General features: G+C 48.2%; 2 protein-coding genes across 2 annotated transcripts; one reads left to right on the top strand and one right to left on the bottom strand.

Annotated features, from left to right (window-relative positions):
• Window positions 1–2044: 2044 nt before the first annotated feature.
• LOC118086340 (cocaine- and amphetamine-regulated transcript protein-like) lies at window positions 2045–3963 on the top strand. Its single transcript, XM_035117837.1, has 3 exons — window positions 2045–2176; window positions 2492–2575; window positions 3856–3963. The coding sequence occupies exons 1-3, from the start codon at window positions 2045–2047 to the stop codon at window positions 3961–3963; spliced, it is 324 nt and encodes a 107-aa protein (XP_034973728.1).
• A 1736-nt stretch (window positions 3964–5699) lies between these two features.
• LOC118086117 (zona pellucida sperm-binding protein 4-like) lies at window positions 5700–20408 on the bottom strand. The gene is made up of 14 exons (XM_035117391.1): window positions 20387–20408; window positions 18960–19081; window positions 18368–18467; window positions 17256–17307; window positions 16946–17076; window positions 15027–15206; window positions 13819–14006; window positions 12819–12916; window positions 12488–12615; window positions 11371–11560; window positions 8493–8640; window positions 7041–7128; window positions 6775–6888; window positions 5700–5860 (listed from the first exon to the last, which is right to left on the bottom strand). Exons 1-14 carry the CDS (start codon window positions 20406–20408, stop codon window positions 5700–5702), a joined length of 1722 nt encoding a protein of 573 aa, XP_034973282.1.
• Between the last annotated feature and the right edge of the window lie 953 nt (window positions 20409–21361).

Genomic DNA, 21361 nt, shown 5'->3' with positions numbered 1-21361 from the left:
TTAGCTGAGATTCCTGCATGGCAAGGGGGTTGGGCTGGATGACCCTTGAGGTCCCTTCCAACTCTACAATTTTGTGATTCTATGAAGCCTTCCGAATGGAGAGAAATCCTCTAAGATCACTCCTCACTCTTTTCCTGCTGCTCAGCCGCCCCTTCAGGGTTTAACCTGCTCAGGGATTAAACTTTGCATGCAGTCAGGAGACATTAATCCCCCCCCCCCCGGCAATTCCTGGGATTCAAGAGCATGTGGCTGACGTTCCTATTTTCATTGGAGAAATATTGGAGGGTCTGGAGTTATGCGAAGGAAAGTTTTATAGGGAAGTTTTTTAATGTTTGATGTTTTATTCAGGGGTGTACCCAGGATCAAAACTAGGCGGGGGGGGGGGGGAGGCAAGCCATGGTCATTCAGGTTGTGACATTTCAGCACGGAAAAGGCGAATGAAACCAAAATTTTAAGAAAATTATATATAATCATAGCAGTGCTTTATTACGGTAGTTATTACAATTATTTGCTTGAATTATATATATATATATTCTAGTTACATGTCTTATACTAATATCATTTTTCTTGGGTTTGAAGAAAACGTGTTCAAAACTTTCGTTTCAATCCGGTCCTGATTTTCCTTGAAGAATTTCCGATGGACGCTCATCAAACACAACCCAGTCAGTCTGTCCTCTCCCATTGTACTTCTGAGTCAGGTCTTTACCCTTTAAAATTTAATTTTCTACAGAAATCACTTAACTTACCTTTTTGGAACCAGTTTCTTATATCCATTTAGGCAGCCCTCAATGTCTTCTAAATGTAAATAAGAAGGTAAACTAATAGTGGGCGGCTCAGTTTAGTGACGCGGAACTCACTAGACCCCTTTAGAAGATTCCCTCTTCTCTCGGCTAGAGCCCGCTAGGTGTCCCCTAATTCAACTAAAGCAGGCATCCCCAAACTGCGGCCCTCCAGATGTTTTGGCCTACAACTCCCATGATCCCTAGCTAACAGGACCAGTGGTCAGGGCTGATGGGAATTGTAGTCCAAAACATCTGGAGGGCCAAAGTTTGGGGATGCCTCTAGATACTTCTCGGTTTTTACACCATTTCAGTGTGGTAAACAACGGATTATTTGCCATCGCCCTACCTAATTTTGTTTCGCTTCATCACTTTACAACCATTTAATTTTGTTCAACATTTTGTTTACTGCCGCCTCTAATCGAATTGGTTAATTTTGCTAAATCTACATACCCAAATAATTTTCCCTGCCACTCATCAATTTTTGGTATATCTTGTCTCTTCCAATATGTGGCTATTAATATTCTTGTGGCTGCAGTTGCGTATAAGAATATTTTTTGATCCTGTTTTTCGATCCTTAATTTTACTACTTTAACACATTTATACGGTGCTTCCTGATTTTAGTGGACCCGTGGCAGACAAATACCGCTGGAGTGATTAAAATGGACTGGCTTGGCCCCTGAGTGAGGCTGGAGGTTTTTAGGCCTCCTTCAAACTCACAGCACGATCTAATTTATTGCATTTGGGGTGGGTGGAGAAAAAACCTCACCACGATCCCATTTCTCTGTGGACTCTAATTCCCCTTGATGGATATTTATTTACTTTAGGATATTGGGTGACCCGGCCATGACGCAGTTGGAAACCCTTCAAAATGACCCCATTGTGTGCGTGTTTGGGGGTGGAGGAAGAGGGTGCCTCTTGGCTTTCAATTACACCCTGCCAAACCTCCTGGGGGAAACTTTTGTAATTATCTCCTTTGAGTCAACACGGCTGCTTGAAAAATTCATGGCACCCGCAGGGGCAATTCTCCTGTGGGTGCAAATTGGGTGACATGGGGTTGGCATTGAGGTCTGTCTCCAAAATGCAAGGTCCACCCACACCTCTTCCCAAGACAAGCCCCCCCCCAAAAAATGTAGGGGGGTGGGAATACAGAACCAGACACACCAATGGGTTTTTTTTGCAAGAGGCATGGAAATCTCAGCCAGGGTTATAAAACCTTCTCTGCTGGCCAGGAGGAGAAGGCAGTCGGGTCCTGATTCAGCACTATGGCCAGCTCCAAGCTCCCCATCCTCTGCATAGGGTTCTCCATCCTCTTGCTTTTGGGGGCCAGAGAAGAGGCTGTGGGACTCCGGGGGGCCGGTGTGGGTGCCGAGGAGAGCCAGGAGGAAAGGGAGATGGTAAGTTGGGAAAGTGATCCTTGGTGGTGGGGAGGAAGAGGGAGGGTAAGTTGCTCAGAGTAGGGGGGCTCAGCTGGGAGAGCAAGAGACCCCGAATCTCAGGGTTGCAGGTTCCAGTCCCGTGTTGGGCAAAAGATTCCGGCATTGCAGGGGGTTGGGCTGGATGACCCTTGGAAGTCCCTTCCCACTCTGCAATTTTTGGATGTCCCTTCCGAATCTTCAGCTCCTCTGCACCCCTTCAGCTCCTTAGGGGTCGGGTGGGGGGGGCCTGTTTTACCCTTCTCTGAGTGATGCTGCCCCCCTTTCGCTCTGCAGATCGGAGCCCTGAAAGAGGTTCTGGAAAAGCTGAAGAACCACCAGCTGCCGTCCATCGAGAAAAAGCTGGGCTGGGTGCCCTCCGTAAGTATTCTCAGACTTGCATACTTCCCCCTTGCATTATGAATTGTCCTGAATTATTATGCCTCCACTGCCCTGCTGGACATCTTTGGGAGAAGATCCAGCTTTCCATGGTGTTTTTTTTCTATAATATATATGATGGGTAAAATGTAATTTAGAAGCTTTATGCTCCTATACTACTTCTATTTTACCCCTTATATGTGTTAATTCTAAATCATTTAACCACCAATTCTCATCTGTTGCTATACTTTAAATCCTGCATATGTTTTAACATAACCATATTTTTTTTCAAATATTCTACAAAATATTTCCATTCTTCAAGGAATTTTTTCTCATTCTTTAATTCTCAGAGTTAGTCTAGTAGCCATCTCAGCATATTCTATCCGCTTCATAAGCCAATTTTCTTTTGTTGGGACTGCCTCCTTTCCATTTTTGCATGTATCCTTACTGCCATCGTAACATGGTACATAAACAGATTAAAGATTAATGGAGCGTCTCCCATCGTTCTCCCCGGACATTGAGGTCCAGTACTGAAGGCCTTCTGGCGGTTCCCTCGTTGCGAGAGGCCAAGTTGCAGGGAACCAGGCAGAGGGCCTTCTTGGTAGTGGCGCCCGCCCTGTGGAATATCCTCCCACCAGATGTCAAAGAGAAAAACAGCTACCAGATTTTTAGAAGACATCTAAAGGCAGCCCTGTTTAGGGAGGCTTTTAATGTTTAATCGGAGGCTTTTAATGTTTAATCGATTATTTTATTTTATTTTTCTGTTGGAAGCTGCTCAGAGTGGCTGGGGAAACTCAGCCAGATGGGCAGGGTATAAATAATAAATTATTATTATTATTATTATTATTATTATTATTATTATTATCATTATTATTATTATTATTATTAAAGAATTCCATTGGAAGCTCTGGTCTAACAAAAAAGAAGCCTCAGGTTTCTTGGGAATCACCACTTTAACATTTTAAAAAACTCATTATAAATCATTTCCTAATAGCCTTTCGCCTTTCTGCAGGTCCACCATCAGCTGCTGATGTTGGAAGGGAGCCTGCAGGTCACCTAGTCCAACCCCCTGCAATGCCAGAATAAACCAGATATTCCCCAGCCCCATTGATGCAGTGGGTGGGGGACACCCCTCTCGTGCCACAACACACCTACCCCCCAACATCACCCAGACTTTTCCAGGAACAGCTGCATATCCCTGCATTGCAGGGGGTTGGACTAGAGGACCCTCAGGGTCCCTTCCAACTCTGATTCCGCCTCTCTCTCTTTCTCCTACCTTGCAGTGTGATGCCGGGGAGTCCTGTGCCGTCCGGAAAGGGGCACGCATTGGCCGGCTGTGCAGCTGCCCTTGGGGGACATCGTGCAATCTGCACATCCTGAAGTGCTTGTGACGAAGAGGAAACGGAACGGGGGCGGGGTGGGGTGGGGAGAAAAGTTTTTGGAGGAAAGGAAGCCTTTGCTCCCCCCATAAGCCAAACCAGCAGCTGGGGCAACTGCAGCACTCGAGTCTTGATGTGACCCATGAATGGAATGTGGAAAGTCAGAAAGGTTCATTACACAGAGAAAGGCCGTTGGGGGAGTCCATTTAGCTATTGCCTACACTAGGCATGTCCAACAGGTAGATCGTGATCTACCGGTAGATCACTGGACGTCTGAAAAGCTCAACGTCACTTTCTTCCCTAAAGAAGCTCAACAACTTTTACGTGAAACCCCCCCCCCCAAAAAAACCAGGGCTTTCCTTCTTAGAAAAAAGCTCCACAACTTTGACCTGAACCCCAAAAAGGGGGGTAGATCACTGCCACTTTTTAAACTCTGTGAGTAGATCGCAGTCTCTTGGAAGTTGGCCACCCCTGGCTTACACTGACTGGCAGCAGCAGCAGCTCTCCGGGGTTTCAGACTAGGGGTGCTGTGGGCCTAACCTGACAATGCTGTAGAGAGTTGAACCCGAGACCTTCTGTAGGCAAGACAGATGCTACCCCCCTGCTGGACTGAACCCCTCCCCTTAAAAATAAAGCTCAATGCAGGAGGGGACAGCAACAACATCCCTGAAGGGTAGGCCACCCAAATGCCACTTAAATAGAATCGTAGAGCTGGAAGGGACCCACTGGGGTCATCCAGCCCATAAGGCCACTTCCTCAGCTCCAGTTTAGACCATCCCTTTGTCGTCATGAGGACTAGAATCCCATTTCACTTATTTCAGGAGCATAGTTCTGTGCTAGAACAGCTGCTCTGCATGCAGAAGGTTTCCAGCTTCCATGCCCAACAGCAGCATCTCCAGGCAGGCCAGGGCAATGCCAGAGAGCTGGTGCCAGCCAGTGCGGGCAACACAGAACCTGAGGAGCAAATGTCCCAATTAGGAATACAGTACTTCTAATTGCCGGGATCAGCTTCCCCTGAAAATCTTCTGCTCTCAGAGTGACAAAGTCTGCTGCGGATTCGGATGCAAACGAGAGAGGGCATCAAAAAACGAGGCCGACTCTTTATGCATCCATTCCAGGGATGAAGCGATTTATCTGCATTAAAAGCTTCTCTCCCCCTGCTCCAAGGGGTGGAAATTTTGGGGAGCATCTCCAATCCCCCCAGCAGGGAACAGCCAAAGATTTCCCCATCCTCCAAGCACAATTGTGACCTGCTGAGTTCAGGGCAAAAAATGGGGTGTTGTTTCTTTTTAATAGCCTGAGAAAATAATAAAAAAAAGAGTTTCAGGCAGTGCTGGTTTATTTGTTTTCTGTGCTGGTGGGGTGGGGAGCAGACAATTTGGGGGTCCCCATTTGAAGAAGGCAAAAAAGGACTGATATCTAAAAGGGTGAGAGTTATAAAGGCCAGAGGTAGTTCTGCCAAAAAACAAAGCTTGTGGCCTCTCCTTTGAAGCAGAGGTTGGATGGCCATCTATCTTGGATGCTTTAGTTGAGATTCCTGCATTGCAGGGGGTTGGACTGGATGACCCCTGGGGGTCCCTTGATTCTTATGACAAAATAGCCTGTAAGGCAAAAGGCTGAAGAGGCGGATAGGCTGCCCAGACGCTGTGGGGTCAAGTGGGACAGGCAGGGAGGCTTGCTGGCCAATGCCCAAGGAAGACAGAAGCCAAGCTGGGTTGCTACCTTTTCTCTCTCAATTTTATTTCTTCTCATGCATAAGGAAGGTTTTGGCCTCCCTGCGCCGCCTGGTGCTTCTTCAGGGCGATGACTGAGAACATCCCCACGGTCAGAACGGCCACCAGGCCAGCCACCAGGAAGAGGATGTTGTCCCACTGCATCAAGGCTGAAGGGTAGAGGGATTTGGGGGATGCTAAGAGAAACAAGAGAAATGTAGAATTAACAGGTACCCCAAAGAGGCAGGGTTAAGAGAGAGATTCAGGCTGCAGACACATTCAGCAGCTTAAAAACTTCAGTTGGTAGGGTGCAAGGCTCTTAATCCCAGGGTTGTGGGTTCGAGTCATGTGTTGGGCAAACAATTTTTTTCTTTATAAAAAGTTCATTGGAGGTTTTTAACATATTGAGCACCAAAATACAAACACATTCATGATAAAAAGAAGTACGTCAAAAAGAATAATGACGAAATAGAAGATTCAAAACAGAATACTCCAGATTGTTGGTTTGAGCCCTGCGTTGGGAGAATGATTCCTTATAAAATAAAAATTTTACTCTCCTGTAATGTCGTTGTTGTGTTGTTTAGTCGTTTAGTCGTGTCCGCCTCTTCGTGACCCCATGGACCATGGCACGCCAGGCGCTCCTGTCTTCCACTGCCTCCCGCAGTTTGGTCAAACTCATGTTGGTAGCTTTGAGAACACTATCGTGGATCAATGCTATTGATCAGTGGTCTCTACGTGAAATGATGTCAACTAGGGGTGTGTGAAAGGATGTTTTAAGAGGAATCTGCTTACTCATGTGACGTTTGCGCAGGAAAAACGCAGCCTCCGGATAGAGACACCCTGTTCTTCTTGCTGAATTGGGCATCTAGCCCCACAGAGAATGTCACTTAATTCCTGAGCACATGCAAAGCGAAGGCTAGGAATGCCTCGACATGACCCGAGGCGGTTTATAGGGCTGGAGACTCCACTTCTGAGATCTCTCCCCTGAGATCTCGTGTCCTTTTTTATATAGAATATTATTTTATTCTTTTTCCCAGAGGGGCTGCTGATAGCCTATCCAAGTAAAAGCTTTTTGTAGCACCCCTCCAAAAAAACCTGCCTCCCGTGTTACCTTCGTGAATGACCATGTTTGCGTCCTTGTGAAAGAAGTCCACTGGGCCATCCGATGTCACAAGGGTCAGCCACTTCTCAGGGGAACGGTGCTCCCCAGACGATGCTCTGCGACCTGGAGGTGGGAGAAACACATTTTGGGGGGGGGGTGTTTCAGGGTGGGGGAAAGCACCTGAATGACAGCCATGCAAAGATCCCCCACTACGTGGCCTGGCACTGCCCCCCCCCCAAATCCCCCCACAGCCTCAGAAATAAACGGGGACTCACTCCTGCCAGGAGGATTTGTGTTGCAAGAAATGTTGCAGCTCTCAAGGGCGGATGGGGCACAAGCAGAAACGCTGCAGTGGAAGTAGACCTAGATTGGGGAAGGGGGGGGGGAGAGGGAGAGAGAGAGAGAGAGATGGTTTAGGGGCAGCTCCAGGGGGAAACTGAGGCAAGTTCCAAACGAGTCTCCCGGCCCCCCCTCTTGGGGTCGTGTGCAGAGCTGAACGACTCCTGCAAAAACACCAGACCCCACACCTCTGCCCCACAGACCCTTGGCAAATGGGGCAACTGCAAGAGAGCTCCAAGTGTGGCCCACACCCATTTTTAGAAGCCTCATAAACACCTGCACAAAGTTTTCTGTTGAGCAGTTCAGTTCTGAGGTGCAGAGGCACATCCCCCCCCCCAGCAAAAGGAAAATAAATTTCCATTTTGGGGCATATTAATAATGATAATTTTGGGCAGCTTCCAACAACTTAAAACAGAGTATTTTAGAAAGCAAAATTCTCCTAATGGAAGTAAAATTAAAAAAATTCCTTCAGTAGCACCTTAAAGACCAACTAAGTTTTTATTTTGGTATGAGCTTTCGTGTGCATGAGTGTGCATGCACACGAAAGCTCATACCAAAATAAAAACTTAGTTGGTCTTTAAGGTGCTACTGAAGGAATTTTTTTTATTTTACTTCGATCCAGACCAACACGGCTACCTACCTGTAACCATCTCCTAATGGACGCAGTTTTGCAAAACTGCTTCCCCTTAATGCAGCGGTTCCCAAATGTCTTTCCTCTGGCGACACTTTAAGAATATAAATTTACACTTTTTCTTTTTTTGCCGACAAGAAATGCATTAGGAAACACAGCCAGGATTGCCCTCGGTATCTCGATTGCTCTTGCTCTCATTCCAAAAAGATATCTTTCCATATTGTGCAAATACATTAATTTTTTTTATACTATACTGAAATGTTTAAATGCTCCTCAGATTGTGTTTTTGATGCACTGTATTGTTGGGAGCTGCCCAGAGTGGCTGGGGCAGCTGTCAGATGGGCGGAATAAAAATGAAAAGGAAATCTTATTATTGCCCTCCTTTCCCCACTACACTGACCATCTTCTCCTGCCAAAATTAACCAAGGGTGGGGCCCTCCACACCCTCTGAGAAATCATTTGGCGGTAACACACTTCACCCCCACTTTTTGCAATTTGGCATCTTTGGCCAGAAAAGTGCATTGCAGGATCTGGAAAGATCCAAAGTTCAACAGAGTGGCCAGGGAATGCCACTCCAGCAGGCTGGGCTTTAAGTGCAAATTGCCTCAGATTTCTCACATGTGTGTGTGTGTGTGTGCATACATACATACACGTACATACATACATACATACATACACACACCAAACCCTAGATCTCGCCTTGCAGGGACAGTCAGCTCCACCACCCCCAACCCGGCGCCACTGTGGAAGACCTTACCTGCCCAGAGAGAATCTGCTGGGAAGCTCCTTCCACAAAGGTGAAAGTGCTGACCACAAAGCGCTGGTAGTGCGTCGGAAAGGGCAGCCCAGAGTCCTCCCTGATGGGCACCACCCGCGTCCGGTAGTTGTCTCCCTTGTAGGGGCACCTGAAGCAGAGCAAGAGGGATTGGCGGTCTTAAGATTGCGTGGCTGGAAGAGACTGGTCACATCAGAACGGGGACTCCTTCCGCCTCGAGGCCCATCGGACGTCGCCCAAAACTTTCCTCGCAGAACTTTTGAGCAGAAACCCCCAAAGTGCATCGCAATACTGTCGTTCCGTCAGACATCGGCTCAGCATCTCCTCAGAAATAACTTTCCAACAGGACTGAGGTCAAAACTTTTGTCTCGCCTTCGTTGCAGCCTGGCGGAAAAGATTCCAGGTACCACACTTCCAGCAGTGCTAGAAAACCCCCCAGGCGCAAGGCGCGTTTTGCAACTGATGTGGGTCCAATTGCGACCCTGTGGAGATCTCTGGGCGCCAGGTTGGCGACTGGCATCTCCCTCTGGTTGGCTCCTCCGGCTTTCTTAAGCAGATCAACAGAAGAGCTCACTGATTGCATTTATATCCCATTTTGTTCCTCCAGGGAGTCCCTGGTTCACTCAGTTAATCCCTATAAGGACCCTGCAAAGGAGGTGAACAGGCCACAACTGAGGCCAAGTTCCCCCAGTGAGCTACATGTCGGAGTGGGGATTCGAACCCTGATCTCCCAGGTCCTCATCCAACACTCTAACCACTACACCACACTGGCTTCCTAGAGTCCTTCTGCTAGGGGGGGGGAGTTCTATAAATTAAGTCAGTAAATAAATATGGGGAAAGCAAAATGTCCCTGAGAGAAGGATCTGAAATATTTTCCTTGAAGCCTGAATTTGTTTCATTCTGGATAGTTTTATATGATGATCTAGTGTGCTGCAAATCACTTTGAGATTTTTTCCCCTTTAAAATATAAAACAGGATTAAGAATCATAATAGATTATGAATTTGCAATATAACAACAACAACAACAACAACAATTTATTATTTATACCCCGCCCATCTGGCTGGGTTTCCCCAACCACTCTGGCCGACTTCCAACCGAATATTAAAAACAGTACAGCATCAAACATTAAAAACTTCCCTAAACAGGGCCCCCTTCAGTTGTCTTCTAAAAGTAAAATAGTTACTTATTGCCTTGACATCTGCTGGGAGGGCGTTCCACAGGACGGGTGCCACTACCGAGAAGGCCCTCTGCCTGGTTCCCTGTAACCTCACTTCTCGCAATGAGGGAACCGCCAGAACACTACAATGGGTTTTGGAGACGCAATGTAAGGATTCAGTATGAACAACTAGGCCATCTTTATGTGGTACTACCAGCAGAAGACTAGAAAACTGGGCAAAGAGATAAATAGCAAGTTTTCTAAATAATAATAAATTCCACAGGAAAAAAGGTGCGTAGACATTCCGCTGTGGTGACCACAACTTATGTTTCAGGTGCCGTTTGGTGATTAGCTTATATATCTGAGTTTCTAGCGCTGATCCACAGCCTCCCCTGCGATCAAAGGTTAAACACTCAGGGATTAGCCTGCCGAGAACAACCAAAGCTGATTATCAACCCATTTAGGAGCTCAGAGACCTTAATATTGCCCCATGGAAAAGTCTCCAGCAATGCACAGCCAGGCATTCTCCATTTCAGAGGGAATCAAACAATACTAAAATAAAACAATAAGTATAAAAATTATACTTAGCAAGAGGGTTGGGTAGTCAGCACAACCAGAAAGCCGCTGGATAGGCCACCATGAGACCCTTTTGGCCTGAGGTTTCATGGAAAGGAAGCTGAGCTGCTAGTTCTCAAAGTGTTGATGCTGACCTTTAAAGCCCTAAACCAGGCATAGGCAAACTCGGCCCTCCAGATGTTTTGGGACTACAACTCCCATCATCCCTAGCTAACAGGCCCAGTGGTCAGGGATGATGGGAGTTGTAGTCCCAAAACATATGGAGGGCCAAGTTTGCCTATGCCTGCTCTAAAAGTCCTTGGCCCAGTATACCTGAAGGAGCGCCTCCACCCGCTTTGTTCAGCCCAGACACTGAGGTCCTCCTCTGAGGGTCTTCTGCTGATTCCCTCACTGCGAGAAATGAGGTTACAGGGAACCAGGCAGAGGGTCTTCTCAGTAGTGGTGCCTGCCCTCCCACCAGATGTCAAGGAATTAAGCAAGTACAGGTGAAACTCGGAAAATTAGAATATCGTCGAAAAGTGCATTTATTTCGGTAACGCAATTTAAAAGGTGAAACCAATATATGAGATAGATGCATGACATGCAAAGCAAGATATGTCAAGCCTTTATTTGTTGTTATTGTAATTATTTGTTGTGAGGCGGGCCAATTATAAATGGAATGTAATTAATGAAATGTAATAGCAATGTTTATTTTTGTATTATTGTAACTATTTGTTTTATTGCTGTGGAATTTCCAAAAGAAAGCATCTGTAAAAAAAAAAATCAAAGAAAAATAAAAAATAAAAAGTTGCATTACTGAAATAAATGCAATTTTCGACGATATTCTAATTTTCCAAGTTTCACCTGTATCTGACTTTTAGAAGACATCTGAAGGCAGCCCTGTTTAGGGACGTTTTTTAAGGTGTCATATTTTATTCTGCTTTTAATCTTTTGGGAGCTGCCCAGAGTGACTGGGGAAACCCAGATGGATGGGTGGGGTATAAATAATAAAATGTTGTTGTTGTTGTTGTTATTATTAACTAGAAGCTGGAGTCTTTCTGGAAAACCAAGCTGGCTCGCCACAAACACCCCTGCGCCCATTTCCGTTACCCTGCAAGTCTCCACCCCTGTGCCCAGCCAGCACTGACCCATCCTGCAGCAGTAGCCACTGTGGTTTCTGCAAGGGGTTTGTGCTGGGGGTGGCCCAGCAGTCATGCAAGACCAGGACTAGGGCTGGATCCCTCCTGGCAAGGAGACGCACTTCGACGTGGACCGGGGCTCGCAGGACCTTCACCACGGGGTAGTCTGGGCCGGAGTAATAGGAGGAATACTTGGCATCTGGGGAGGGAAAGAGAAGTTGGAAAAATTACTGGATGGAGAAAAGGTTTCCTTCTCCTCCTCTGGAGAGACCCGAACTCATGGGCATCCAGGGAAGATGGAAGTTTCAGGAAGTCCAGCTCCAGAGACAGTCTATCTAGACTCCCAAGTTCTCTGGGGCATTTGGTCCCTGAGGGAACAGGATGGGCCCCCTTGGGCCTGATCCAGCTCTTATGTGCACTTTACTTTCAAGACCAGGAGGAAGGATCCTGTCCCACCAGCAGAGGGCAGATAGGGCACTCTGCTCCCCAGCCAACCAGGGGTCAACCCTTTCCTCCTGACTTTAAATTTATGGCAGGGGTAAGAAATTGATTTTAAAGTTTCACAGATTTTATCTGAGATTGTATTGTGCCTATCTGTTTGGAGGCTTTAAAAACTGGCTGGATAATTCCATAATTATTAGATTCTGGTATAATCTTAGAAGGTGGTGCAGTTTTAGAAGCAAGACCCTGCCCTTTTGAATATATTTACACACCCCATTCTTCAGCCAAAAAGCCTCCCAGGGCTGCTAGAAATTGTTCAGCTTGGTTGTGCATTTTTTGATTTATCAATTATGACTACTTTTGTTATGCTGCAGTTATTTGTCTCACATTCTAAGCCACCTGGAGCATGGTTTGAACTGTGGAAAGGTGGAATAGAAATAAAAATAAAAACAGGTATGCCATAAGATCAAGATAGTCCCTACTTGCAAGCTTATGATCTCACCCGCCCCCAAAGTGCAGCACACAAGGAAAGAGGGAGAGGGAGGGAAGAGGAAAACTTCTGAGTTTGCCGCCACATCTCTGAGCCAAGACCCTCTCCCGGCACAGGGGCAGCAGAGACCTCATGAGAGCCAATGGTGCTTTATTGGGGCTCCCCACTCCAGCCCCCCAAAACCAGCCCACTCACCTCGAGCCAGCCTCATCTCCAGGGTGAGGGGTCCTTGCTCGGCGACCCCGGCTGGCGCAGGCGGAGTGGCAATCTGGATGCTAACCGGGAGAGAATCCTCTGCAGAGTAGCTGCAGCGCACGGTCAGCCTGCCAGAGGGCAAGGAAGTTATTGGTGTTTTCGTATTTTTATTTATTTATTATTATTGAAGGCTCTAGTCCTCATTGCTCCAAAGGAAGGATGCAGGAATAAGGAGCGCCAAGCGTTCTGCATGCCAGGCAGGCCCTCTGGCCCTCGACTCCGGCCCTTGCCCTCCCGATTGTTCTGCCGCACCGGCTTCCCCGCCTCTTACCTGAAGTTGCTGTCGCGGGTGATGGAGCCAGACGGGGACGCCAGGACCTGCCTATCTGCCACCAGCTCATTCTCGTACACATGCCGGCTGCCAGATTCCTGGGCAGAGAAAGGAACGCCATTCGTGGGGGGAAACCCTCCCTGCAGGGTAGGGACTACATATAAACACAGCCCTTTCCCCAGCCGCCAAAAAAGATCCGGCCGCCTATAGACACGCCTGCTTTCCTGCGGTCACCCTCCTGTTTTATCAGAGATGAACAGCCATAGGACATTCAGAAAACATCGGAAGGCAGCCCTGGGCAGGGAGGCTTTCAATCTGTGAGGTTTCTTACTTCGGCCCTCCAGATGTTTTGGACTACAATTCCCATCTTCCCCGACCACTAGTCCTGCTAGCTAGGGATCATGGGAGTTGTAGGCCAAAACATCTGGAGGGCCGCAGTTTGGGGATGCCTATTCTATTCTGTTGGAAGCTGCCCCGAGTGGCCGGGGCAAGTGGGAATTTCAGTATTATATACATTTGTATACCGCCCTAAACCCATAGATCTCAGGGTGGTGAACAACATGAGTTTGTTTCGTTCTGGGTTGTTCCTTTTTGATGTTTTCATGTGTTGTAAACCGCTTCGAGATTTTTCTCTTTAATATATAAAGCAGTATAGAAATTAAATGCATAAGAATAAGCCAGTTAGATTGGTGGGGTACACTTAATAAATTATTATTATAATTAGCGGCTGGATTTGTAACTTTGCAAAATAGTGGCTTCATTGGCCAGGTGAGCCAAGGGTCTGATTCTGTACCCCACAGCCTCCCAAGTCCCTGTTTAAATCTCTCCCCCCCCCAAATCCATGAGGACTAGAAGCTTCCTTTCGTTTTAGGGAAGCAGCGCAGCAGCGCCTTCCCCTGCTCCCCAAAGCATCTCTGCCCACACAGAGAAGCGGAGGAGCAATCCACGCAAGGTTATCCTGGCTGGGTGGCAACACCCGTGTGTCTCCCCACCCCGTTACCTTGAAGGTGGTCCCGCAGGCAGACAGCGGGAACTGGAAGAAGACGAAGCCGTTGTTCCTGGAGGCCGGGGCGCAGCGCTCCCCCTGACCGCTGGCCAGGCGCACAGAGTCCAAGCGGAGGGGGGGGCTTGTGACATTGCGGGAGAGCACAATTGAGAAGTGGCCGTCCGGGGTGCAGTGGGCAGTCACTGGCGGGCAGAACAGTAAGAGAGAGGAAGGGAACGTTCAGAATCAATCAGAATCAGGCCCTTGCTGGAAATGTAAGCAAAAGGGAGGTAAAAGGTAAAGGTAAAGGGACCCCTGACCATTAGGTCCAGTCGTGACCGACTCTGGGGTTGCGCGCTCATCTCGCGTTATTGGCCGAGGGAGCCAGCGTATAACTTCCAGGTCATGTGGCCAGCATGACAAAGCCACTTCTGGCAAACCAGAGCAGCACATGGAAACGCCGTTTACCTTCCCGCTATAGCGGTTCCTATTTATCTACTTGCATTTTGATGTGCTTTCGAACTGCTAGGTTGGCAGGAGCTGGGACCAAGCAACGGGAGCTCACCCTGTCACAGGGATTCGAACCGCCGACCTTTTGATCAGCAAGCCCTAGGCTCAGTGGTTTAGCCCACAGCACCACCAGTTTATACAACGACAAAACATTATACATTTATGCAGCAGACAGAGAATATATTTCCTCCCTTTCTATTGCAACACTAGAACTCGTGGCTGGACAAGGAAGCTGGACGCTGGAAGATTCAAAGGTCTTCTTCAAGCAACGCAAACTGTGGAACTCACTGCCACAGGAGGAAACGATGGTTGCCAAGCTTAAGGGAAGAAGAGCCACTGCTGGATCAGGCCCAAGGGGGGCCATCTAGTACTGCCTCCTGCCCCCACATGGGTCAGCCTGATGCCCCGATGAAAAATGGGCTATAAGGACCAGAGTGTAAGAGCAGGACTCTCCCCTCCCCAGCAGCTGGATAAATTGCTGGAGGAGGGAAAGGCCTTGGAGCAAAGACGAGAGGGACGTCCAAGGAAGATTCGGGACAGGTAAAAGAAAGGACTTATTCAAGCAGCACAAAGTTGAACTGTGAAACTCCCTGCCACAGGAGGCTGCGATGGCCACCAGGAAATTCCTCCTCCTTGCACAGCTGCAAGTTCAAGTGTCGCAAGAGAGAGGGGAAAGCTTTCCCAACTCAGCAGGACCCCCAAACCCAACGCACCTTTGTTGGCATAATAGCAAGGCACCCTCCACTCTGTCGGGTTGTAGCAGCAGCCCAGGCCCACACACTCCGCCTGCTGCACTTGGCGGGGGCCGCAGGGGAGCCTGTCGGGGGCCGGGACGGACGAGCAGTGGCTGGCGCTTGGGGTATCCAGAGCTGGAAGGAGAGAGGGAGATTTCGCTAAGTCGAGGCAGGTGGCATTACAGGTGAAAGGTCAACCTTCTGGGTTTTTTATTTTATTTTTAAGATGAGTTTGGTTGTTGTTATTTATTAATTAAATTTGTACACTGCTTTATCCCTGCAGGTCTCGGGTGGTTCATACGATAAAACCACAAGATAAAAGAGTAAAATGCATAAAATGAGACCTGCAGGTACAGGGTGCGATACGAATTCAATGAATTGATTAATAAAAAATAAAATATAAGAACCAACCCACAATTCCCCCGACAACATATCTTAAAAGGGCATTTGAGGAGAATGTGTGCCCCCTACCCAAGGGGCAGGTGGCTAAACCAGGTGCTGCAGCCATGCTGCGTTTCCCGGATCTGGGGCGCCCTTTTGAAAAAGCTTGCTCATTTCGCAAGGCTCCAGCGGCAATTGGCAGCCGTTTGGGTTTCGCCATCTCGGGGCGTCTTGCAGCTCAAAGCCAGCGAGGCAAACAGAGTTTGTCTCTTACAATTGCTTCCACAAAGACCCCCAGAGTCTCTCTTGCAAAAAATAAAATAAAATAAAATAAAATGAGAAAGACACCATCCACCCCTGCCTACTGGATGCATTTGGCAGAACCTAAAAAACAAAACTCAATATATTTCATTAAACTCCGAAGGATCTGGCTTTCTCAGGCAGAGCGGTGCCCCAGACAGAGGTGTGGGAGGCAAATGATTTAAAATGGACGTAATGACTATTAAAAAGGTAAAGGTAAAGGACCCCCTGACAGTTAAGTCCAGTCGCAAACGACTCTGGGGTTGCGGTGCTCATCTCGCTTTACTGGCTGAGGGAGCCGGCGTATAGCTTCCAGGTCATGTGGCCAGCATGACAAAGCCGCTTCTGGCGAACCAGAGCAGCGCACAGAAACGCCATTTACCTTCCCGCCGGAGCGGTACCTATTTATCTACTTGTACTTTGATGTGCTTTCGAACTGCTAGGTTGGCAGGAGCAGGGACAGAGCAATGGGAGCTCACCCCGCCACCCTTAGCTCAGTGGTTTAGACCGCAGCGCCACCCGCGTCTATTACATGACTACTACAGATAGATAAAAGAGGATTGACTCAACTATTTTGAGGGCAGGATATGAAAGTTGGCAGAAAATGGCACGTTACAGGCAATGCGCAGGGAGAAGGGATGAGTGGATTTTGAAATGGAAGTTGCAAAAGCTGTTGGATCTGGAGCAGCAACAGAAGGAAGGAAAAAAAGAACAAAAAACTGGGGAGAAGTCAGCTCTTAAATTTGTATTACATTTTTACTAATCTGGTGATAATTTGTTTAAAATTACGGAAAATCAATAAAAAAAATAATTAGCAATAAGGAGAAATATTTCATTAAACTCCAAGCTATGGTGGGGCACAGGATGGCTTATTTACAGCACAATCCCATTATCACAGAACTGTTGAGTTGGAAGGGACCCTGAGGGCCACCCAATTCAACCCCTGCAACGCAGGAATCTTTCGCCCAATCTTTCGCTCAAACCTGTGACCTGGAGATTCAGAGCCTCGTTTCAAGGAGACAGGGTTGTTGCTTTTGGTGGCGACCCCATGCCAAACCCAAAGTCCCTCTCTCCAGCTCTTTTGGGGCGCCTTCAAGGCAAACGATGGCACTCCTGAACTCACAAAGGACTAGAAACTTGAAAACTCCCCAGCTAGTTTTTCGCTTGGCGGCTTTTGCCAACCTGGCAGGCGGGTGATTCTGTGGGCGAAGCCTTACCCCAATCCAGCACCTGGCGGTCTGCAAGGGTTCCCCACTTGTCCATGTATCCCATCTTTGGAGCAAAGGCCAGAGCCCCCCAAGGCCCCTGGGCCAGCAGGACAGTAGCCAAGAGGTCCAGGAGGAACATCCTGGCCAAGACCACAAGGGAGGAATGGGGCCAGGGGGCTTTTCCTCTAGCAAGTCACCCCCTGGCCCCCAATCAGGGCAGGCTTCTCCCACGGCAACCCCTGGCCCCCTTTATGAGCTCACCTGCCCCACGGGAACTCAGCCCAGCCTCAGGCAGCAGACTGCAGAGGCAGTGGACTACAAAGCCACAGGCGGCGCAATAGACTGGACGGTGGGCCCGGCAGTCAGCGCAGCTGGAGGCCGGTGGAGGAGGAGCACGAGGACCCACGGCTGGGGCAGGGGGCGGCTGCTGGGAGTAGCACAGCATCCATAGGGCACCAGGTTGAGGGGGAAAGGGAGCCAGCCATTTGGTTTGTTTGGATATTTGAAAGCTGCACTTTGAGAATCATAGAATCATAGAATCGTAGAGTTGGAAGAGACTACAAGGGCCATCCAGTCCAACCCCGTGCCAAGCAGGAAACACCATCAAAGCATTCTTGACATATGCCTGTCAAGCCTCTGCTTAAAGACCTCGAAAGAAGGAGACTCCACCACACTCCTTGGAAGAATAGAGTGAGGGTTGTGTGTGTTATTTTGAATATTATCAAGCGGCACTTTGTGTTGTGTACAAAAAAACAACAGAAAACGTAGTAGAAGCACCAGCAAAATACCCCCCCCCAAAAAAAAATCACGTGGCACAGGCCTGACTGAATACGTAGTACGGTTTTTAGGAGTTTCCAGGCTTCCCTGAAATAATCCTGGGAGCTGTAGCTCCTTCAGGGTGCTGAGATTTGTTAGGAGGCCTCTCGCCTCCTCCTAGAACACCATTCCCAGAGCTCCCCACAAAGAGGGCCTGACTGCTGAACCCCTCAGGGCGGGGAATAGGTCCTGGCAATGTTCAGCACCCTTGAACCCTTCCATCTAAACATTAGGAAGAACTTCCTGACAGTAAGAGCTGTTCGGCAGTGGAATTTGCTACCAAGGAGTGTGGTGGAGTCTCCTCCTTTGGAGGTCTTTAAGCAGAGGCTTGACAGCCATATGTCAAGAATGCTTTGATGGTGTTTCCTGCTTGGCAGGGGGTTGGGCTGGATGGCCCTTGTGGTCTCTTCCAACTCTATGATTCTATGAACTACAGTTCCCAGGATTCTTTGGGGGCAGGAACTGTGACACTTTACGTCCGTGGCACGGTCTTCTGCCTGAAGGCAGGGGAATGACCCCCCGGCACTGCAGCTCCAGCAGGGTCAGGAAGCCTCTGGCCCCCAGGAGGACTCGCCCCCAGAGACCCCAAAGAAAGAAAGCCCTTTCAGGGGGTACCTAGGAGAGGTTCGGGGCAGCTCAGCTCCTCTTTGTAGGAGGTCATCCGTCCATCCACCGCAAGGCCTTCAATGTGGACTGTCGTCCGGTAGCGGGAATCCTAGTTGGGAGAAGATGTTGGCGTCACGATTTCATTTTTTCTAGCTTTATAGAATCAGAGTTAGAAGGGGTCCCCGGAGGGTCATCCAGGAACCTTTTGCCCAACGTGGGCCTTGAACCCACAACCCTGAGATTAAGAGTCTTAACGCTTTACCAACCATCAAGCAGAAGAACCATGCTGTATTGTTTCCCAGCTGTATTGTTTACCCCCAGAGAGTTACAGTTCCCAGTGCCCTCAAACTACAGTTCCCAGTATTTTCGTTGGGGTGGGGGGCGGGGGCGGGGAAGGAATGTGCTTTAAACGGAGTAGAGTTACTTAATCAAGCACTCCTCCTGCCCAGCCACAAAGCTCACTGGGCAATCACAACACAGGTCCCCCTTTCTCAGTCTGTCCTACTTCGCAGGGTTGTTGTTCGGGGCCAAATAATTATGTACTGTACACGTTACTAGATGGATGGTGGGGCGAGGGCAGGCGTGCAAGCCGATACCTTACCTGCGCTCTGGTGTAACACCCATCAAAGGCCACCCTCACCACTACAGAGCCATCCGGGTTGGGGAAGGCAGATGTCCCACAGGTAGAGTCGTTCTTCAGGAGATGGGGGTTACCTTTGGGATCTTATTTGGGGGAGGAGAGAAGAAGCTTTCGCCAAACAGGTTGTCGTTTCACAAATTATTACCCCAACCCGCAATCTATAGGTTTGCTTTACAATCGAGCCTGATGAACTCTGCAGAACCCAGAAGCTTGCTAGCTTATTTTAAGATACCCCAAAACAGGAAATAACAAATGAGTGGATTTTGGGATTTCCTAGTGGCCAATGGGGGGGTGTTGCTTCCTTAGCTTTGTTGCCCAGGGTAGGGGGGGTCCTGTATTTCTTGGGGTGGGGGTCCCTAGAGAAATACAGACCCTCCCACGGCGAGGAAGAGAGTGGTCCTCTCATTAAGATTTAATAATAATAATAATAATAATATATGAGAAATAATTTACTGTAGAGAATAAATGCTTCAACGGAGGTTCAAAGGGACAGTTGTTGTTTTTCTACTGAGATCCACTGAGATCCAGTGCCGAGGGCCTTCTGGCGGTTCCCTCGCTGTGAGAAGTGAGGTTACAGGGAACCAGGCAGAGGGCCTTCTTGGTAGTGGTGCCCACCCTGTGGAATGCCCTCCCAGTGGATGTCAAGGCAATAAGCAACTATTTTACTTTTAAAAGACAACTGAAGGCAGCCCTGTTTAGGGACGTTTTTAATGTTTGATGCTGTATTGTTTTTAATATTTGGTTGGAAGCCGCCCAGAGTGGCTGGGGAAACCCAGCCAGATGGGCGGGGTATAAGTAATATATTAATTATTATTATTATTATTTTAAATAGGTTCCTGGGTTCTAGTCCTCATGGTCAGGTTGCAAACCCAACTTACTTGGGAGAAAGCACCACTAAGCTTAGCAGGATTTACTTCTGAGTAGACACCTGGGACTCTTTCCCTCCAGGTGTTTTATTTGCATTGCTGATATTTATTACATTCAAGTCATAAATGTGCAAACCAAGCCCTACTCAAGAGCAACCCCACTGGAATTAACAGACACTCGCTCCTGCATGCAGATGCACAGAGAACCTCCTCAAATATTTGGAAAACGGGAACAACCAATTTAGGACCATTGGTTCCAGTGATGCTCCTCTGAGCAAGCCAAATATTGCCTCCATCTGTCCCCAATCGCAGTGAAGCGGCTAGTTCCCAAGGAGGCTTTAAAAAGCCCTGAAGGATGGGAAAGCAAAGGACACAGTACCAAACTAATAACTTGTTGGAGAGCCAGGACCCCAAGGGTCATCCATCCCAACCCCCTGCAGCGCAGGAATCACAGCTAAGGACCCCTAATTTTTGGTGAATTAGACTAAGCAGTTTCAGTTGGATTTTTTAGTTAATGGTTACCATTTTGCACTTTGTGGCACATAGTACTATTGGGATAATGCTTTTTTTATAGGGAGGAGGGCCCTGGGGGGGGGGAATTAGGGGAGTAAGGGGACAGGAGGTCTCCAAAAGGTTTGGGAACCACTGCTCTATAATCACTAATATATAATACCAATAAATACATTTTTACACCATTGTTGTTGTCCAGAGTCCAGACCTTGCAAGAAGCTCAGACCAACCAGGTAGGTCCCGCCCCCAGTTTGTGGGATTCTTGAAAAAGTGGGCTTAAAATTCTTCTTTATTTGAAAAAAAGCTGAATTCCCGCCCCCTTACTTACCCAGCAGCCTTATTAGAGATGAGGAAACCTTCGGTTGGGGCAGCAGGAGGAAAGTGAGGCTCTTCTCGTCGCAGGTGGGCAAAGTGACTTCCCAAAAAGACCCCGCAGCATCAGAGGGACCCACCAGGGACCCCCCCAAAAGGAGGAGCAAAACCCCCAAACCCCAAAAAGACATTTTCCAGGGGATTTCACAAAACCAAATGCTCCTCTCAGCTGCTACTCACTAGGGAGGGTTTTAATAGCCTGAGGAGGAATCTGATTGGGCGAGGCCCTAAAGGCAGGGAGTCTGGGTGGTCTCCTGCAGAGAGAAAGGGCCTGATCCTACAGCACACTCAGCTCGGCGAGGAAGTTTTTCTTCGGTCCACTTTGCAGAAAAGCAATTTGGGTCTGCTCCATTGTTAGGGCCTCTGCACATGCTCAGGGGCACCCATTCTCTGCACGTGTTTAGGAGATCAGGGTTCCTAGAAGTAGTCGGTGGGTTACAGTCAGTTTACTCAGAGTAGACCTATTGAAATTAGTGGATTGAAGTGAGTCATAGCTGTTGAGTTCAGTGGTTCTACTCTGAGTATGACCAATGTAGGATGCAACTTTTGTCATTTTACACCACGGCACCTTCCTTTAAAAAAGAACACTCTTTTCAATTAAGAAAGCACTCTGCA

Source organism: Zootoca vivipara, chromosome 6 (genome assembly GCF_963506605.1).
Source record: "Zootoca vivipara chromosome 6, rZooViv1.1, whole genome shotgun sequence".
Taxonomy (NCBI): domain Eukaryota; kingdom Metazoa; phylum Chordata; class Lepidosauria; order Squamata; family Lacertidae; genus Zootoca; species Zootoca vivipara.
This window is presented reverse-complemented; position numbering and strand designations above follow the sequence as displayed.